The 19,193-nt window shown below is 40.6% G+C and overlaps 1 protein-coding gene across 4 annotated transcripts in view; it reads right to left on the bottom strand.

Annotated features, from left to right (window-relative positions):
- The window catches only part of SEC24B (SEC24 homolog B, COPII coat complex component), a 99,015-nt gene extending 82,941 nt beyond the window's left edge, over positions 1-16,074 (bottom strand). For 2 of the 4 annotated variants that reach the window (XM_043970327.1, XM_043970326.1), the window contains exon 1: positions 15,790-16,071. In XM_043970327.1, coding sequence (XP_043826262.1) covers positions 15,790-15,907 — 118 coding nt within the window. In that variant the 5' untranslated portion in view covers positions 15,908-16,071. Of the gene's footprint in view, positions 1-15,789 lie in introns of all 4 variants that reach the window. The other 2 variants (XM_043970329.1, XM_043970328.1) reach the window with 2 other exon arrangements.
- Positions 16,075-19,193: the final 3,119 nt, after the last annotated feature.

The following is a 19,193-nucleotide window of genomic DNA, read 5'->3' on the forward strand; positions in this document are numbered from 1 at the left end:
TATCGGCACTTCTATGAATCCATTTGAAGTAAGCAGAATCAGGAAAACAGTAAGGAAAGAACTGTGGCAAAGAAAAGGAAAAGAACAATACAAAAGTGAATTTTGTCTAATGGCCCCAGAGAAGAAATGAGAAACTGAACTTCCCTCTTTTTGTCAGAGGACTTTGATGTGTTGCATGATTTTTTTAAACTTTTAAAAAATCTTTGTCACAAGGGAATGTTTGCTGGGTAGGGGAAGTAGAAATGTATATTCCAAAATGAATGTTATATAAAAAAAGTCATAAATAAAAATAAGGTGCTTTTTCTATTTATCTATAAATTTATGCAACCTTATAAACATGTTTTATAAGCCAGAGCTATCCTGTTTTTCAGTTGTCTGACTCTTTGTGAACTCATTTGGGGTTTTCTTGACAAGGATACTTGAGGTTTGCCTTTTCCTTCTCCTGGTCCCCTCCCCCTCCACAATGAGAAAACTGAGGCAAACAGGGTTAAGTGACTTGCCCAAGGTCACACACCTAACAAGTGTCTGAGGCCAGATCTGAATTCTGGAAGATGAGTCTTCCTGACTTAAAGGCTGGCTCTCTATCTAGGTGCCACTTAGCTGCCCTTAGAAATCATTAAGACCCTTTAAATTACAGAAGTATTATGAGTTGCTAGGCTATACTACCAAGAGAGGATAAAATGATCTAGAATGATATACTTGGGAAAAAGCACTCAATTACCAGGCAGGAAAGCAAGTTTCTGATCCTGCCTCTACTAAACAGTAGCAGAAAAGAAAATTACTTTCACTTTACGAATCTCAGTTTCCTCATCTGCATCCCTTGAGTGATTCTTATAAGGATCACAAGATAAAATCATATAAAAGTACTTTATAATTCAATGATAAAAACACCATATACATGTATTGTTAGAATTTAAACTCCTTGAGAGCAGGGATCTTTTTTTCTTTTGATCTGACCTATGCCACCACCTACACCTGTATACACAGCGTAATGAACATACTTGTCTATCAATAAATCTGTCAAATTGATATGCACATGGTAAAAACAACAACAAAAACTGGACTGTTTTCAGTTCCTACAACTCCTTATGTCTGAACTGCACCCATATCCCTCATTTTTTTTTTATTAGTTTTTTGTTTTTGCAGGGCAATGGGGGTTAAGTGACTTGCCCAGGGTCACCCAGTTAGTAAGTGTCAAGTGTCTGAGGCCGGATTTGAACTCAGGTCCTCCTGAATCCAGGGCCGGTGCTTTATTCACTGTGCCACCTAGCTGCCCCCATATACCCCATTTTAAATCCATCAAGGCCCAATTAAAATGTCAATTCCCCATGGAAGCCTTTCCTAATAACCCTTGCAGATAATGACCTAAAAATAAATTAATATTAGATCTGAAATAAGCTTAGAAATCACTGTCTAACCTAATTATTTTACAAAGGAGGACAATTTCCTCGTTTGAATTCATAGCATTTGGCTTGAGTATTTCTCTTATCATAGGGATGGGAACCAGACCTGTGATTTCATTGAAAAAGGGAAAGCCTGGGTAAGGAAACTCCTTCTGCTGACACAGGTAGGCACCTTCTTTTCTATCTGTAGTTTTAGTGTGGTAAAAATAATGGAATTTGGCAGACTGATTGGGATGGGCCATACCTGGCCTGTCCTGAGTGACGTATGCTGCTAATGTCAGCAGGAGAAACCACTCTCCATAGGCAGTTTGAAGGATCTTCCCTTTTGGGGGGAGGGAGAGTAAACGCAGAAAGAGTTTTTTTCTTGGCAGTTTGTCCTATGGGCCCAGGCTGCAAAGCTGTTTCCCATTGAAACTATAGACCCCAGGTGGTGAGTTAACATACGAGCCCTGCTCTTTTGAATTAGCTGAACTGGAAGTGAGTTTGGGGATTGTATAGATTTAGGGGGATTATCCAGTTTTTTCTTTTTACCTATTCCCTTGTCTTTGATTTTATTAATTTCACCTTTGCTGTTTGTTTTATTCCCATTAATAAAACCGGATTCGTTTGTGGAAAAGAGGCTGTTAGGCTCCTTTCTTATTGGCCTGGGAGAAATATCTAAAAAGGCAGTTCGGAGGGAAGGGAGCTTTGGACCTAGAGGTCCCTCATTATTTCTGGGACCCCAATTTTATGGTGAGCCACTCAATTAACTCTCCCTATATGAAATCTGGCCCCCACATTAGCTTCCTAGAGCACTGATTGTGTAGTGACTTGCACAGAATCACCTCCCATGTGTCAGAGGCAGAACTTGAACCCATCCTCCTGGTGCCAAAGCTAGTTCATTATACCATGCTACCTCTTAGCACTTCTATACACTTCTAGCCTAATCTGTAGTATAGTTCATAGGAAAAGAGATTTAGAAGTGAAGGGACCCTCAGAGGTCATTTAGTCTAACTTCCTCATTTTAAAGATGAAGCAAAGGCCTAGTGAAGTTAAGTTACTTGCTCAAGCTACATAGATAGTTTTAAGAGGAAAAATTTGAACCCAGGTCCTCTGAGATTCAGGTACAACTTTCAGAATATGTAAACTGTACTGTATACTTATGAGTTAGGATAGATGGCTTCTAGGGTCCTTTGCAGCCCACAAGCTTTGAATCTGAGGATTCATATCCTGTGATGTCATATTCTTTCAAAAATATTCCAAAGAACAGCAGAATATGCTGGAGACCTTCGTGTAGGTCTAAACAATTTACTGTGCATGGGTATATGTTTAACAAATGCTTTCTGAATCAATGAACCAATGACTAAGAATCCTAGGATGAATTAGGTACTCTGTGCAACTGAGAAATAAAGAAAATGAACTACTTTCATCCAGCCTTTCACTGGATATATGACAATTCTGACATATATGTAGCAAGGGCTTTAATACCTGTATTGAGGGAAGATTGGAGAGGGTTGAAGAAAGAAAAGGAATGGAATAGTTTGGTAAACACATCTGGGAGATAGTCAATTATAAACATAAATGGAAGGTTGCTATACTTTTCAGGCTTCTGATTCTTTGTTAGCCTTTCTGTACTCATTTCAAATATTACAAATCAAGGAAAAACTCTATGATGCTCAAAATGGGAGAACCAACTTAAAACCTCAAAGATTAACATGTATAACTTTGGATCCTGATATTATGAGCTAAAACTGATCTATTCTTTTTTTAAAAATGATAGGATTAAATCAAACTTTATTTTTTCAATTAACCACAAAACCCTGTCTTCTGTTTCCTACTGCCCCACTGAAAAAGCATAACAAAGTCTTTGTAATAAATATAGTATGGGGGGGGGGAGGAGAAATCTTGAGATGATCATGTCCAAAATAACTTATGCCTCAATCTGCATTGTATCCATCATGTCTAGGTCAGTAGTTGAATGGCAAGTTTCACCATGAATCCTTTGGAATTGTGGTTGGTTGATCAGAATTTTTCTGTCTTTCAAAGTTGTTTCTACAACAGTGTTATTAATGCATAGATAGATAGTTTACTTTAAATCAGTTCACATGGCTTGTTTCTCTGAAAACTGAACTTTTCCTCATTTCTTATGGAATGAGAGTAGTCAGTCTATCACACTCACATACTATGGTATATCCAATCATTCCCTAAGGGGCACCTGGGCATCTATTCTTTAGAGATAAAAGCATAAGGAACCAAACAATGATAAAAAACTACCCAAGCTTGAGTCTTTACAAACGTCAAGGGGAAAAAGAAGTTTGAAGTTTTATTTTTGTGAATGTTTCCAGTGAGTTGCTGGCCAATTAAGTGTGGAAAAGATAGGACCACAGACCAGAAAAGTCTTACCTCTAATTTCCAGCAAGTATTACCTGAATCTAGTAGGAAATATTATTTCCAGCTTTACCTTTTAAGAAAAGTCAAAGTCATGTATCTATATTCTTTCACTGGTTTGGAAACTTCCTCCATCAAGGCAGACAGCAAACCAGTCTACAACTCAGATAAGTCTTAGGGAATTTTCTGACACTCAGAGTTAGGTTAAGTGATTTACTCAATGATCAGAGATAGAATATGAGAGGAAAATGACTCCTACTCAATATTTTTCTGGAACTCAGCAGCAAAGTGTCAAAGGCTCTTATTTCTTTCTCATGAGAAAGAGCACCCATCACAAGCAGTGTTGCAGCAAGCCAGTGTAAAGAATGGGAGCATGCAGGCTCTTCTCATCCTGTTGCCTCCCTAGTTTACTATTACAATCTGGTCCCAAAATCTAGCTAATCAAAAGGTGCATTTAGAAAATCTACTTACATAATTATCCAATGTCTTAATATCTAATTAATTTAGAGTATTTCTCAATACACTGGTTTTGCATATCCTCTTTCCATCTAAGTTCTCCTCCATTGGGATTGCCTCATGTTACCAAGTCCTGCTGTTACCTTGGGGAAGTTATACTTTACCCAAGCTCGAGTCTCTAAACTTAAACCTCTTCCTTTTTGAGAGGAGTCCAGAGCCTATTCTCACAGAATATGAACTTAGTGCCTTTCTTACTCCAAGTATGGCAGTCTATCCATTAGACCACAAAACCTGTCTTATCCAATCATCATTTATTAAGTGCAAAGCACTAGGCCAGGCAACTTTCCAAAGAATTTATAATTCAACTCAAAGGATGATGCATTATAGGTGGATTATGTGTTCTCCATTTTAAACAAATCCGATATATGAATATTTACAATAAAATTATACTGAATTATTTTAAATTGTAAGCTCCTATAGTGCATTTGACCTAGCATTAGATTTGCAAAATTTAAAACAGCTTGGTAACTTATCACCCAGCTTCCTTCCAATGTATTCCAAACATCGAAGCCCAAAGAATCCTTTCTTTTACTATATTTATTCCTTGGCTTTAAGTTTTTCTTTTCCTATCAAGTCAAATACAAACATCTCAGCTTGGCATTCAATGTCTTTCCAAGAACCTTTTCCAATCTTGGCTCACGGTGTTCTTTTTTTTTTTTTTTTGCGCGGGACAATGGGGGTTAAGTGACTTGCCCAGTAAGTGTCAAGTGTCTGAGGCCGGATTTGAACTCAGGTACTCCTGAATTCAGGGCCGGTGCTTTACCCACTGCGCCACCTTAGCTGCCCCACAGTGTTCTTCTATAGGTATTCAATACAATGTTCACCACGTCTGGAATCTCTTCATTCTTTTACCTTGGCCCCTAGGAAGCCCCACTTGCCAACTCTCTTTTTCAGGAGGCCTTTTCTGGTCCCTCACTGTTAATGAAAGGCTACTTTCTTACTTTTAGGTCCTAAAAATGGTATTTGCTCTCCAGGCCCCTTGCCTTTGCTTATGTAATTTCCTGTGTGAAATAAAAAAACTGACCAAACCTGCTTCCTCTTAGGATCTCTTGCATCTTTGAAGGCTTGGCTCAAAAGCTATTTCCCGATTCTAGAACACAATTATTCCTCTTCTGAATTCCTAAGTATTCTGTGCTACTCTTAAGACCTTTAACAGGAAATGCTGTAATACTGACATAATCTTATCTCCTTTATTAAACTGGAAGCTCCTTGAGAGTACAGATGATAGCTAATTTATCTTTCTATCCCCAACAGAGACCCACAAATATCAGGCACTCAATGAAAATCAATTTTACACTCTAATTTTGTGGACCACGTGTATTCCATAACGTCTTTTGGGGGTGTGGGGGGAAGAGGGAGAGCGGCAATGAGGGTTAAGTGACTTGCCCAGGGTCACACACCTAGTAAGTGTCAAGTGTCTGAGATCCCATTTGAACTCAGATCCTTCTGAATCCAGGGCTGGTGCCACCTAGCTGCTCCCCATAATGTCTTAAATAGGGGAAAATCAGTTTTTTATACATTAAAATATTTACAATTTAAAAAAATGTTATAAACTATGTAGTACTCTACTTACAAGAGCAGTGTTAATAAAATACAAAGCTAGGTAAGTTTTACTATTTATAATTGCCACTTATAAAAAACAGGCGGAAAGGGATTTTAGAGGCCAATTATCTAGTCTAAAACAGACCTGTACAAGAATTCCCTTTACAACATATCCCCACTGAATAATTATCCAGTGGCCCTCAAGTGAGGGGAAGAGCCATCATCTCCAGATCTAACTTCCCTTTATTCAGCCTTTCCGTAACTTCTAGACATTGCTCCTAGCTCTTCCCACTGGGGCCAAGGAGATAGAACCCATCAAATCTATCTTCCACATGACAGCTGTTTCAAATACCCGAAGATAGCTACCTTCCCTCATCTCCAACCAATTTTTGCACGGCATGCTCTTGAGGCCCTTCACCATCCTTGCTGATCTCTTCTAGATAAGCTAAAATCAAAAACCTTTGCTCTCCAAATTTTTTAACATGGTCTCTAGAACTGAACACCATTTCCAAGAAATGGTCTCACAGTAGCTGCGCAAAGGGCTATTCCTTCCTTCTTTCTAGCTTTTTTGGCTACTATTAATAGTTTACAATCTATAAAGCACCGGCCCTGGATTCAGGAGGACCCAAGTTCAAATCTGGCCTCAGACATTTGACATTTACTAGCTGTGTGACCCTGGGCAAGTCATTTATCCCTCATTGCCCCACAAAACCAAAAAGCTCAAACAAATAGTTTACAGTCTAATGAAATGCTCCGATCTTTTCCCGAAGAAATGCTGGATAGCCAAGTTTCTTCCATCTTCTATTGTAAGGAATTAATTGTGACTTGGGATTTCTATGACCCCATCTTCGGCTAAAATTAGAAACCCTGGCAGTGCCGTGCACGCTAACCTCACAACAGACACCCACATGCCTACATGGGTCTTGCCAAATTATACTGTAGGGAAGCCCCGCCATGATGAGAAGCTTGGCGAGGACAAGTCAGGTGGTCTTCGGCGTCCAGAAGCTAGCCGGCTTGCATCTGTAGAGCGTCCTGTTAGTTCTATCAATCAGGGCTGTGTGTGTGTGGACCACCCTGTTTCCTGTGGGAGAGGGGGCTTCTGGGAGAGAGAAGGGAGGAGAGCACTCATTCCTGGAAGGGAGAGACTCCCTTTTCATTGTCCTTAGTTCTATTAACTTCACCTGTGTTGTAGATTTGTTTCCCATTAATAAAACCTGGTTGTTGTTTTTTTTAAAGAGGCTGTTAAACTCCTTTCTTACCCCAATATTACAGTGAGCTGCCCAATTAACTCTTCCCATACTAAATTTGGCCCTTACACTACTTAAGGGGTGAATTTTTTTGGAACCCATTCGTTTGAATTTATGACAAGATTTAAGATGAGAAAGTTGTCATTTGCGTCTCATTTCCCAACTTCTAAAATTTGTGACATGACTTGCCCAGAGTCTTCCAAATGACAGAGGATCACCAAAATTGTAAACATGATTTGTTTTACTAAAGTCTTCTCCTAGGTTACATTTCAATGACTGTGAAAGATGTCAGCCTTGCCGTTCTGGAAAATGGATCCTTCCTTAATCTTAAAAGGAACATCAATGTTTTTTTGTTTAAAAAAAAAACACCAAAACCAAAAAAAAACCAAAACCAAAACCATAGTAAGTCAGTTAGGCAGGACCACCTCTAGAAAGAGAATTCTTTTTTCCCCCCCAATAACGAGATAACATTTACAGAGTACTCTAAGGTTTGCAAATACATTATCTTACTCAGAGTTATGCGGTGACTTGCCTATGGTCACAAAACTACTAAATGCCACCAGAGGCAGGATACAAACCTAAGTCTCTCTTGCCTCCAAGTTCAGCATTCTTTCCACCATACAAGGACTATTTATGAATAAAGGTATCAAGAACATGTGCTAGAATATGCTGATGTTTTACATTGTCAGGATGAATACAGCTAAAATCTCTGAAGGAAATCTGCCTTCTATACTGGCATGAAGCAATCCATACTGAAAGGGTGGATCCTTAGGAATTTTAGCAAGTACATGCTTTCTTTTCTCACACTTTAAGTAGGCCTTTGTAGAAACCATACAGAACACACTGGGCAACAAGAGTCAGCAACTCTAATGAGTCAGGAACTAGTCATCATTGGTAGATTTCCCATGCTTTATGTTATGTTCTAGGGCTTGTCTTTCAAAAGGAAAAAGCCTGAGGGAAAAATGGTACTATGGAAATTGTGGAGGTCCATAAAAGGCTAGGCTAAACACACTGTTTTGAATTTAGGAATTGGTCCAAAAATTTTAGAGCTAAATGAATTTTTCAGCTTTCAAGGAAAGAAAAACAACAAAGAAAGCAGTGTGCACCACTGACCTCTAGTGTCCAGTGCTTCCCAAATTAGGATTACTGAGGGCCTACACTGTCATACAATGGGAAGAACAGTAAATACTAAGTCAGAAGCCACTTTTGTGTGTCATGATGGACAAGTCATCACTCAGCCTTTCTGGGACACAGTTCCTCACATCTATAAAATGAGAATTGGAGACTATATAACCTCTCAGGTTCCTTTCACCTTGAAATCTATGATTCCATGAATGATTTCAAAGGACTTCACACAGCCACTAGTGATTTCCCCAAAGCAGAGAATTGATGAAGTCTCCTTACCTACTCAATAAGCTCCAGAAGCTTCTGTTATCTAAAGGTCCAAATTATAAACTGGTCTGTTTGGCAATCAAAGCTCTTCTTAACTTTTCTCTCTACCTTTCTAGTCTTTTTTACATATTATTACCTTCCATATATTCTATAGTCCAGCCACACAGGTCTACTGCCTATTTGCTGTTTCTCAAACAGGACACTCCATCCTCTGGCTCTGTATCCCAGGTCTGGAATCTCTTCATTCTTTTACCTCAACACTTAGGAATAATCCCTGCTTTCCTTGAAGATTCAATTCAAGCCCCACTCACCAACCCTCTTCTTCAGGAAGCCTTTTCTGGTTCCTCACTGTTAATGAAAGGCTACTTTCTTTTTTTACTTTGTATATAAAAAGTGGGTCAAAAGTCACAATGATTTGATAACTTTTTGAAAATTGTTTTTTCTTTTTTCCCCACCATTTGTGAGATTTGATTGTTCACATGGAATGTAAATTCATTTCCTAGGTATACAGTATATGATGTTATGGTATTGTAAATTAAAAACAAAAAATAGGGGCAGCTAGGTGGCGCAGTGGATAAAGCGCTGGCCCTGGAGTCAGGAGTACCTGAGTTCAAATTTGGCCTCAGACACTTGACACTTACTAGCTGTGTGACCTTGGGCAAGTCACTTAAGCCCCACTGCCCTGCAAAAAAACAAACAAACAAAAAAACAACCCAAAACAACAACAAAAAAACCCAAAATAAAGGAGTTATATTGAAACCCCTTCATGAATTTTGGCCCACTCTGTATTTATATGTATGTACTGTCTTTCTTCAAACGTGAGTGCCTTATGAGCAGGGATTGTTTCATTTTGTCTTTGTATACCCAGTGCCTAGTATACAGTACCTGGCCCTTAGCAGATGCTTAATAAATTTGTGTCTAATGATTGATTTATCCTCTAGAAATTCTCAAAAAAAGAAACTAAACACTTAGGTTTGGGAAATTTCCCACGCCACATGTACTCCTCTTTCTATTGCCTGAAGCTGATAATGACCTCTCCCTCTACTTCTTCTACTACATGCATCTTGCATGAATACTTGTGTGAATGTCCTAGCCCCTCTCTTGGATTAAAAGTTGCTTATGGGCAGGGACCATTTGGTTTTTTATCTTTTTTTATAACCAATATATGGCACAATCTTCTCCAGAAGAAATGCTGTCTAGCTTAGTGTAATAAACACTTAATAGTATGCTGAACTGAATTGTTTGTGGGATGCTCCTAATTCATTTCTCGAGGGAATCAAAGCCCAAGCTGGAGCAGGAATGACTGAAAAATCTGAAGAAGCCCAAAATGGATCTCCATTATTGCCCAAAAGGGGGTGCTTAGTAGGTGTTTCAGATGACTTCTTTTCAAGTTGTCATAACAGTATAATGCTGAGTGCCCAAGAGAAAGCATAAAGAGCAATTAAGGCAGCAGACTTATTTTGGTTCAAATTCTGGTTATACAATTTACTAACAATGTGACCTTGAGAAGGCCATTTCGGGGGCAGCTAGGTGGCGCAGTGGACAAAGCACTAGCCTTGGATTCAGGAGGATCTGAGTTCAAATCCGACCTCAGACACTTGCTAGCTGTGTGACCTTGGGCAAGTCACTTAACCCTCATTGCCCCGCCAAAAAAAGAAAAAGAAAAGAAAGAAAAGAAAAGAGAGAAGGCCATTTCACTACAATGGGGAGATTTCTTTACATGTAAAATGAGAGTTGAACTAAGAAATCTCAAAAGTCCTTACTGGTTTTAAATCTATGATCTCTGAAGGCAGGTGCATTCCCAGGACCTATCTAGCACAATGCCCTCTTGCTGGTAAATGTTTGGTGACTTGCATCTTTGGTAAGACAGTTAGAAAGAAAGATTCCTAGGTACTATGATGACCTAGAGTCCAGTTTGTTAAGCCCTGTTATGATAAATCCTATGACTCCATGTTGACCACATTGCCATATACTATCAACTTTGTGAAAGCTTTTAAAAGGTTTCATTTCATGGGAGAATTTGAGGAAAACCACTGGAACTCCAGCCTTGAATTCCAACAAAATTTTAAAAGCCATTTGTCCCTCTTCCTGCTTTCTGTGAGCTATCTTACTATCCACCATCACATGGATATCTATCCCATCAACCAGCCATTTCTTAAAGAGTTTAAGAAACAAATAAAAAATGCTGTAACCCAAGATTATATAGGGTTAGAAGGAATGTAAAACTGAAGACAGTCTATTTTATGACTTCTTAGCAACTATGGCAACATGTCTGCAGAGGAAAGAAGTGGAAACTGTTAGCTAGAATGAGATTTCTTTTTTAAACTTAATGGCCATTATGATGTAATAAAAAGAGCACTGACTGAAGTCTGACGACCTGGGTTCAAATCCTGCTTCTTCTGATGGCTAGTTACTATCTGTAACCTTGGGCAAATCACTTAGCGGCTCCGGAACTCATTTTCTTCATCTACTGCACCTGTCAAACAAGGGAGTTAGACCAGATGGTTGCTGAGGTCCCTTACGGTTCTAGAGCTTTGATATATCACTGGGAAAACCGCATTCCACTACTTCCCTTTCCTAATTCCATTCATTCTAGGTCTCCATAGTTGTTCCCCAACTCTATTTTCCTCCACACAACTGACAAACACTCTAAACTGATAAGCTCAACATATCCTTCCAACCAGGCCACAAAATAACTTAGGACAAGTGCCTATGAAGTGTGCCTATGAAGTATGCCTATGAGAAAGGCTCCAAAAATGGATTCAGGGGTTCTCTGATAGGTGGCTCAGTGGATAAAGCACCAGATATGGATCCAGAAGGACCTGAGCTCAAATCTCACACTTAATAGCTGTGTAACCCTGGGCAAGTCACTTAACCCTCATTGCCTCAGAAAAAAAACAAAAACGCTAAGGAATTAAGGAAACACTAAGAAAAAATAAATAAATTCCCATAAAACCTAAATTAGAAGAAAAGCATTTTAGGCATATGAAATAATTTTCCCCTTTTGGGGTGAGGAAAGCCCAAATCCTCTGGTGGCAGGTTTTTAAAAAAGAAATTAAATTACTAATCTTCAGTAAGTCTGTGATGCAAAGTCCTACGGGGGAAGACCACATTACCAAAGTTAACAATAGCTAGCACTTACAGGTTTGCCAAGTGTTTTACAAGTATTATCTACCCTTCCAACAACCCTGGGATATGGCTGCTATTATTATTTTGTTTTGTGAGGCAATGAGGGTTAAGTGACTTGCCCAGGGTCACACACTCAGTAAGTGTCAAGTGTCTGAGGCCAGATTTGAACTCAGGTCCTCCTGAATCCAGGGCCAGTGCTTTATCCACTGCGCCACCTAGCTGCCCCCATGGCGGCTATTATTAAACCCACTTTACAGATGGAGAAACTGAGGTAAACAGAGGTTAAGATACTTTTCCAAGGTCACAGAACTAGTTAGCATCTGAGGTAAAATTTGAATTCAAGACCCAGTGCCCTAGCCATTTTAATACCTAACTGCCTCAAGAGAAACAAGACCAACAATTCTGGGTTGCTAGTTTATAAAAGCTCACTGTCTCTCTTTAGGGAACCCAATTGGTGTAGAATTCTTAATTTAATCCAAAATTTGGCTCAACAGCTTCTGCCTAAGGTATTACTAGATTTTTCTAATTATGAAATGGCTGAAATGATTATCATAACTAATTAAATTTCAGTTCAACATGTGAAACCTGTGATATATTTATTCTCTATGTTAACGCCCACACGGTCTTTATTGGCAAAATCTAATCTCAACAGACCAGCCAAGTCAGGATGCTTGGTTGCATCATTAAAAAAGTGAACCAAAACCAAGTTTCTCACTGTACAACAGAGTTGTACTGTTGACCCAGAATGGTGCAAGTAAACTAGTCACAAAGACAGCACAATCTGTGATATGCTGGTCATATTCCCTTTATTCTTGGCACAAAATTACAGATTTAAACAGAGAAAAGATTTATAAATGAGGAAACAGACCTACTAAAGGTGACGTCACTGGCCTAAGATCACACATGTAGTAAATTGCTGGATCTGAACACAAATACCCCAACTACAAATTCAGCACTCTTTCCACTGTACCATGACATATCATTATATTTACTTTGTTAGGGAAGCAAAATTCTCCTATTCTGATGCTTCATCTTGGTGTCAAAGTGGTCCTGGTTTCTTAAAGACTATGCCAATGAAGTCCAAGCTCTGGCATTTTACTGAGCTAGAAAAGCTTTGATCCTGAGCCGGGGCCTGGTGATGGATTGTATATTTGTCATTCAAACACCAGACTAACAAGTTTACAGAAACTTGTCCCTAAATTGAACTCATGGTAATGAAATTTTTGTTCACAGCAACTCAAGAGTCACCATTTATTAAAGTATAGAGGATGTCCCAATGAAGGGATCCACATGCTAAGTTCTATTCATATAAAGCTCTCAAGAAGTTTATAATCTAATGTTTCATATACAGCTGTTTTTGAATTCCCAGGATCAAGCTTTAAATAGAGTAATAAATGTTTGTTGGAGTGAATTCTACAGCTACCCAATATGGGGTAGAGATATGTTGAAAGACAGCTAAAATAAGAAAAATAATAATTAAAAACCCTAGGTAATAGGCACTAGAGATCACCCAGGAAAAGGGATTATTTTCCTGAATATCCTAGAGAGCTCTATCAATTTGCATAGACAGAAATTAAGTTTCCAGAAAGGCATATCATCACCATGGTGATGTCTTCATAAGAAGACCTGATGCTTTTGGTTAGCTATAAATGAAGAGAAGAAACTTGAGACAGATGCTCTGATCAGAAGACACTACAGGCATACTAGGGAGTACTTGTTTTATTTTAAATTTTGCATCTGTTCTCAGAATTGAAGGGTTTCCCACAACTGACAAGATAATACTAGGTCAACTGATGATTTATTTTTATTTATATCTCCCATCATATCAAACTTTCATAATGAGATCAACTTTATTTTTCTTGTTGCCTTATTGACTGCGAAAATTATATAACTGTTCCCCCCCAGGAGAGCATATTAGTGGAAGCAAACTAATTTCCACTATACCCAACATCTAACACCTCAAAAGCACTTCTGTTTAAAAGTGCTTTAAAAGTGAAACAAAGCAATGGCTTAAATACACATCCCGGTGGGCTCTTTTATGTTAGACAGACAATTGTAGCTGCAGGTGGGGGAAGGCAAAGAGCTGCTAGGTTTAGATGAACTGCCATACAATTCTTTGGTGGAAGATTTAGTCTCCACCTTGATAGGAATTACAATAGAGAAACAAAAAAATGACTATTGAAAAATATTATTTCACATGGAGATAGAAATCATTCATAATGTTCATCTGCTGTCCAATGGAAAAAATTTAAGTATATATCTCCAAAAAGCCATGAATGAAGAAAATGGTACGGATGACAATGTACTATGCATTTTTGACATCGATATTATGGATTTAAGATGCAGAATGAGACATACATATTTGGACATGGAAAGTGTAGTTACTTGTTTTGCTTGACTATGCTTATTTGTTACAAAGGTTTGGTTTTTCTTTTTTTTTCAAATTTTTTAAATTGGAGGTGAATAGACAATTACAGACTATGAGCTTCTTTAAAATGAGTAACTGCCATTACTGGATAGTCAGATAAACTGATGCTAATGGGAGCCAAGAAGTAATGTAACTTTCTTTAATGATTTTGCCAAATAATTTTCCAAACTGTTTTGCTTAAGTCAATGTAACAATTACATTCCTTAAGCACTGACCAACAGATGGTAAGGTTATGATATAAATACACCAGAGATAATTCACAATGTCAATAATCCACAACACAGAAAACAAAGTTAATCGTAAGAGGCATAATGCTTGTAGGTAAACATAGGTTTATGTTATTTTAAAACATCTGGTTTATTCCATAAAGGAAATTTGGACCTCCAATACAAAAGACAAAATATCATCTAAGTGTTACAAAAATATTATCTATGTTTTGTGAAGTAGTCAGAAAATAATCTAGCATGTCCCAATCAACGAACATTCTTATAATGATTTACTGATTAAACAGAGAGCATACTTCCCTTTTTGAAAAGCATCAATTACAAAAATTAAACATTGAGCTAAAAGGTATGCAATATATTTTAAAGTTTTATATGTCCTTTAAAATATTGTTAGATTTCACTAAGAAGACAAGATGAAGAGGTAGGACCAGCGAGGCAATTATTTGGGGAAGGACTATTTCCTCTCACATGCATGTTTTAGGACTCAGACTTGTTATGATTTCAAGTTCCAATCAGAGCAAGTTCCTTAGTCCACCCTGCTTAGTCCACTATCATTCCGTAAACAGGAGAAGGATTTCCTAGAGATACATTTTCAGTTGAAAATTCTTAATAACTCAACTTACAAGAACCTCATTTTAAAATTGGCTTTCTCATATTCACGGGTAATGTGAAAGGCCAAAATTCAATACAACACTCAATTTTGCCGAAGGTGGAGAAGGACAGACAGAAAGACACACGGGAAGGAGGGGAGAGGGAGAAAGACATAAAGGAAGGGGGCAAGTGAGGAGAGGGACACACACACAGGAACAGAGTGGGGGAGGGAGACAGAGATATAAGGAGGGGGAGAGGAGGGAAATTGGGGCGGGGGGGGGGAAACACAGCCAGGGAGACCGGGAGCTGATAGATGGGGGAGGGGAGATCTTGGGACCGAGAAAGATATACACAGGGAGAGACGGGGGCGGGGAGGGGGGTAATTGTTTGTCCCCCTCTTCCCCCATTCCATTTCTGAGACAGACTTGCAGTAGGGGGGGGTTTCCGTTGGGTGAGGAGCAGGTGTCAAGTACAGCAAACTCCCGAACCCCGCAAGGAGCGGAGAGCCGCCGCAGCAGGAGGAAGGGGGCGGGGGGAGCAGCTGCGCCGGCACCCCGGCCCAAGTGGGTCAGGGTTACATTGCCCCACGCTGCAGATCGATGCGCAATTGTCTGCCAACTTGAGCCCTAACTTGGGCTGGCAGCTCCGCAGCCGCGCCGCAGAAATCCGGGCTGTCTCCCCCTCTTTTTTCCAGGACGGCCGGGGGAGCGGAGCCCCCATCTCCCCGGCCCTAGGAATGGTCTCCCCGGAGGATTTCCGGCCCCCACGCCTCGCCCAGACTTGCGCCGGGGCCTCCCGACACGTCCCCTGCCGGTCTTTCGGGCTCTCCGCGCCGCCAGGCCCGGCCCTGCCGCCCTCCCCCAGGCCAGGCCGGAGCCCCCGGCCACCCACCCGCGCCCTAGGCCCCGAGCGCCGCCCTACCACCCTCCCCACCTCGCGGCCGACCTCACCGTTCTGGTAGTGCTGGGCCGGGCTCGGGCCGGCGGGGGCGGCCGCCGCTCCGAGCCGGGGCGGGATCCTGGCGCTGGCGGCGGCGTGGGGGTGCGGGGCGCCAGCAGGGGCGGACATGACCGGCGGCAGCTCCGGCTCCTCGTCCGGGAGGGAGGGAAGAAGGGAGAGGGAAGGGGAGGGGGGAGGGGAGGCGGGAGGAAGAGGAAGGAACGCGCCGGGCGTCACCAAAGGGATCGAACCGGAACCTGGAACTCGGGGGCGCGCCGACGTTCCGCGGGAGAATCTACGCTACGCCAGCCGCGCGCCGCCGCAGCTCCGCCGCTGCCGGGAATCCCTGGCCTCGTTATCGTCCTCGCCCTGCCCTCCCCCCACCTCCGCTTCCCCCTCGGTCGACCTCACGCCGCCGCCACAGCGCCCCCTGGCGTCCGCGCCAGGAAACGTGGAGGCTCCCAGGGCCGGGAGACGCTAGGCTCACCGAACGCTCCAGGGAGCCTGTCCGCATCTTGACACCGAGCTTACTGATCTCGGTCTCTCTGCCGAAGGATGCTCTCGAGAAGGCTTTCCCTTCTTCTTCCTTCCCCTTTACCACCCTAGCCCGCCCCGGGAGGTATCCCACCGTGGATGCAACGCGGGGAGCCCTGGGTTCTGGCTAGGGGATGTCTCTCGCCGCCAGCCTCGGAAAAAGTCCTAGACCCCAGAGCGTGCCCGAGCGGGGCGGGACCGTGGAGTCTCAGTTACGGCCAGCAGTCTCGTTTTACGAAGGAGTCCGGAGGCGTGGTGGGGCGAGGCTTGCCCGGGCTGCAGGACTGGGGCTTCCAGCCAGCTCCCCCTCCAGCACAGTGCAGAGAGCTCTGACTCCTGAGTTTGCATTCCTTTCTGGAACTGAGTTTTCATATCCGTAAAATGAAAGCGCTGCACTGTGACCTCAAAAATCCAAATCTGCATACATTGTTTCCATATGAGTTCCATCACGCTACATGCTTAGAATGTAATTGATTTTGAAAATAGCGTAGCATCTATAGACCACTTTTTAAGGTTGGCAGAGTACTTTGCTCGAGTTTTTTATATTCCCCGGCGCTTAGCACTGTGTTTGATACATAGTGAATGCTTAAGAAAGATTCTATCCATCCTTCCTATTAGCCATCTTTCTATATTATATATCTATGCTATGTACTTATCTATTTTATCTACGGATCTATCTACATATTTATGTTATTATCTATGCTATGCTATCGAACTATTATCAAGCTATAGCTAACCACATATCTATTTAGATCTTATCTATCCTATCATCCATCTATCCTTTTTAAATGGTCTCTACCTCTCCTATGGTTATTTCCCTTTTACATGTGAAAGGAAAGCGAGGAGGTTTAGAGAAGTCAAATTTAGATTGTCCTGACTTTCTGACCGCTTAAGAAAACGCTTCATTTGATCCTTTCAACGTCTATTATATTCCACTGTAGGATTTAGAGTTAGAAGGAACCTTATAGATTCCCCCCCCTCCCGCCCCCCCGCCCCCCGCCCCCCGCCCCCCGGTGGTTCACAGTCATTTTTGACCCAGGACACTTTGGCTTCTCAAAAAAACTTCCAATAACCCCTATTTAATAGGAAAGGAATAAAAATTTAGAGTTCATTAAATTAATTTTTCACAAACCTTTATTAAGTGGCATTTTTGAGTTTCATAAAGTTGTTCCCTCTATTCTACCATTTTCTCCTCACCCCTCTGCTCTATTCAGATACCCTAAGTGATCCATGATCTAGTCCAGAGGTGTCTAATATGAAGCCTGAGGCTACAGGGAACACTCCCAAATGCTGCCCTAAGGAAATTGAAATGTCATTGAGGAAATTTGACAAAACAATCTTATTTGAGTTTGACATTACTGAAGGCCTACTCTTTTATTTTATATATAAGAAAACATGCCCAGAGATGGTAGGTGACTTACTCTAGGTCACACAGCAAGTATCAGAGTTGGTTTTTGGACTCAGGTCCTGTAGCTCCAACCAGAGTACTTTTTTTTTTTTTACTACATTTAACTGCAATAGCTCACAGACTCTTTCTTTTAATAGTAATAAACATTTTAATTTAAGTTTTTAGTTCAATGTTCTATCCCTCTCTCCTCCCCTCTCCCAGGCAGTAAGCAATCAGATATAGGTTATACATGTGCAGTTATGTAAAACATTCCCACATTACTCATTTTTTACAAGAAAACTTGAATAAAAGAAAAAAATGAAAAAGTAAAAAATAGTCTGTTTCAGTCTGTGTTCAATCAATTCTTTCTTTTGGAGGCAGATGGTATGCTTTATCATTACCAAGCAATATTTCTGTCCCTATGCACAGTGTTCTACTGGTTCTGCTCACTTCACTATACATCAGTTCATACAAGTCTTTCCAGGCCTTTTTGAAATTGTCCTGCTTGTCATTTCTTATAGCATAATAATATTCCTTCACAATTATATACCACAGCTTGTTTAGCCATTCCCCAATTGTTGGGCATTCCTTTGATTTCCAATTCTTAGCCACCACAAAGAGCTGCTATAAATATTTTTGTACAAATAGGTCTTTGGGATATAAACCTAGCAGTGGTATTGCTGGATCAAAGGGTATGCACAGTTCTATAGCTCTTCGGGCATAGTTCCAAATCGCTCCCCAGAAAGGTTATATCCATTCACAACTCCACCAACAGCAGATTAGCATCCCAGTTTTCCTACATCCCCTCCAACATCCAATGTTTTCCTTTTTTATATTTGCCATGCATTCTGATAGATGTGAGGTGATACCTCAGTTGTTTTAATTTGCATTTCTCTCATCAATGGTAATCTAGAGCATTTTTTCAGATGATTATAGATAGCTTTGATTTCTTTGTCTGAAAACTGCCTGTTCATATACTTTTACTATTTATCAGTAGGGGAATCACAAACTCTCAATAGTCAAACTCTACTACTCCCACCTGGCCCTTTTTAAAGATGCTTCTTTTTAGTGATAGTTTCTGTCAAATTTTTGTTTCTGTACCTGCCCTCCTATGAGAAAAAACCGATCAGAGGAAAAAACAGCTGGGGAAAAACCAGTTCCAGTTTATTTGTCCCAAGAACAAGCAGGCATGAATCATGCAGAGACCTTTTCAAAAGAAGGAGCTCAAAGGCATCTTTTTTTGTGATGGTATATAAAAACAGGGTGTCATCAGTTTCATCAGTATGATACAAATCAACTTAAAAGCAAACACTATGACAAAAATGTATAAGATACAAATCAGTTTAACAATTTTAACTATAACAAGAATGTATGACATGCCAATCATTTTGATAGTTTGACTTAATGAAAACACTATGATAAGATTATATCATTTCAAAAAAAGGGTTTGGCAAGGATGAGGATGCCTAGATGGTTTTACAAGAGAGAGACTGG

The sequence above is a fragment of the Dromiciops gliroides genome, chromosome 6 (genome assembly GCF_019393635.1).
Source record: "Dromiciops gliroides isolate mDroGli1 chromosome 6, mDroGli1.pri, whole genome shotgun sequence".
NCBI classification, from domain to species: domain Eukaryota; kingdom Metazoa; phylum Chordata; class Mammalia; order Microbiotheria; family Microbiotheriidae; genus Dromiciops; species Dromiciops gliroides.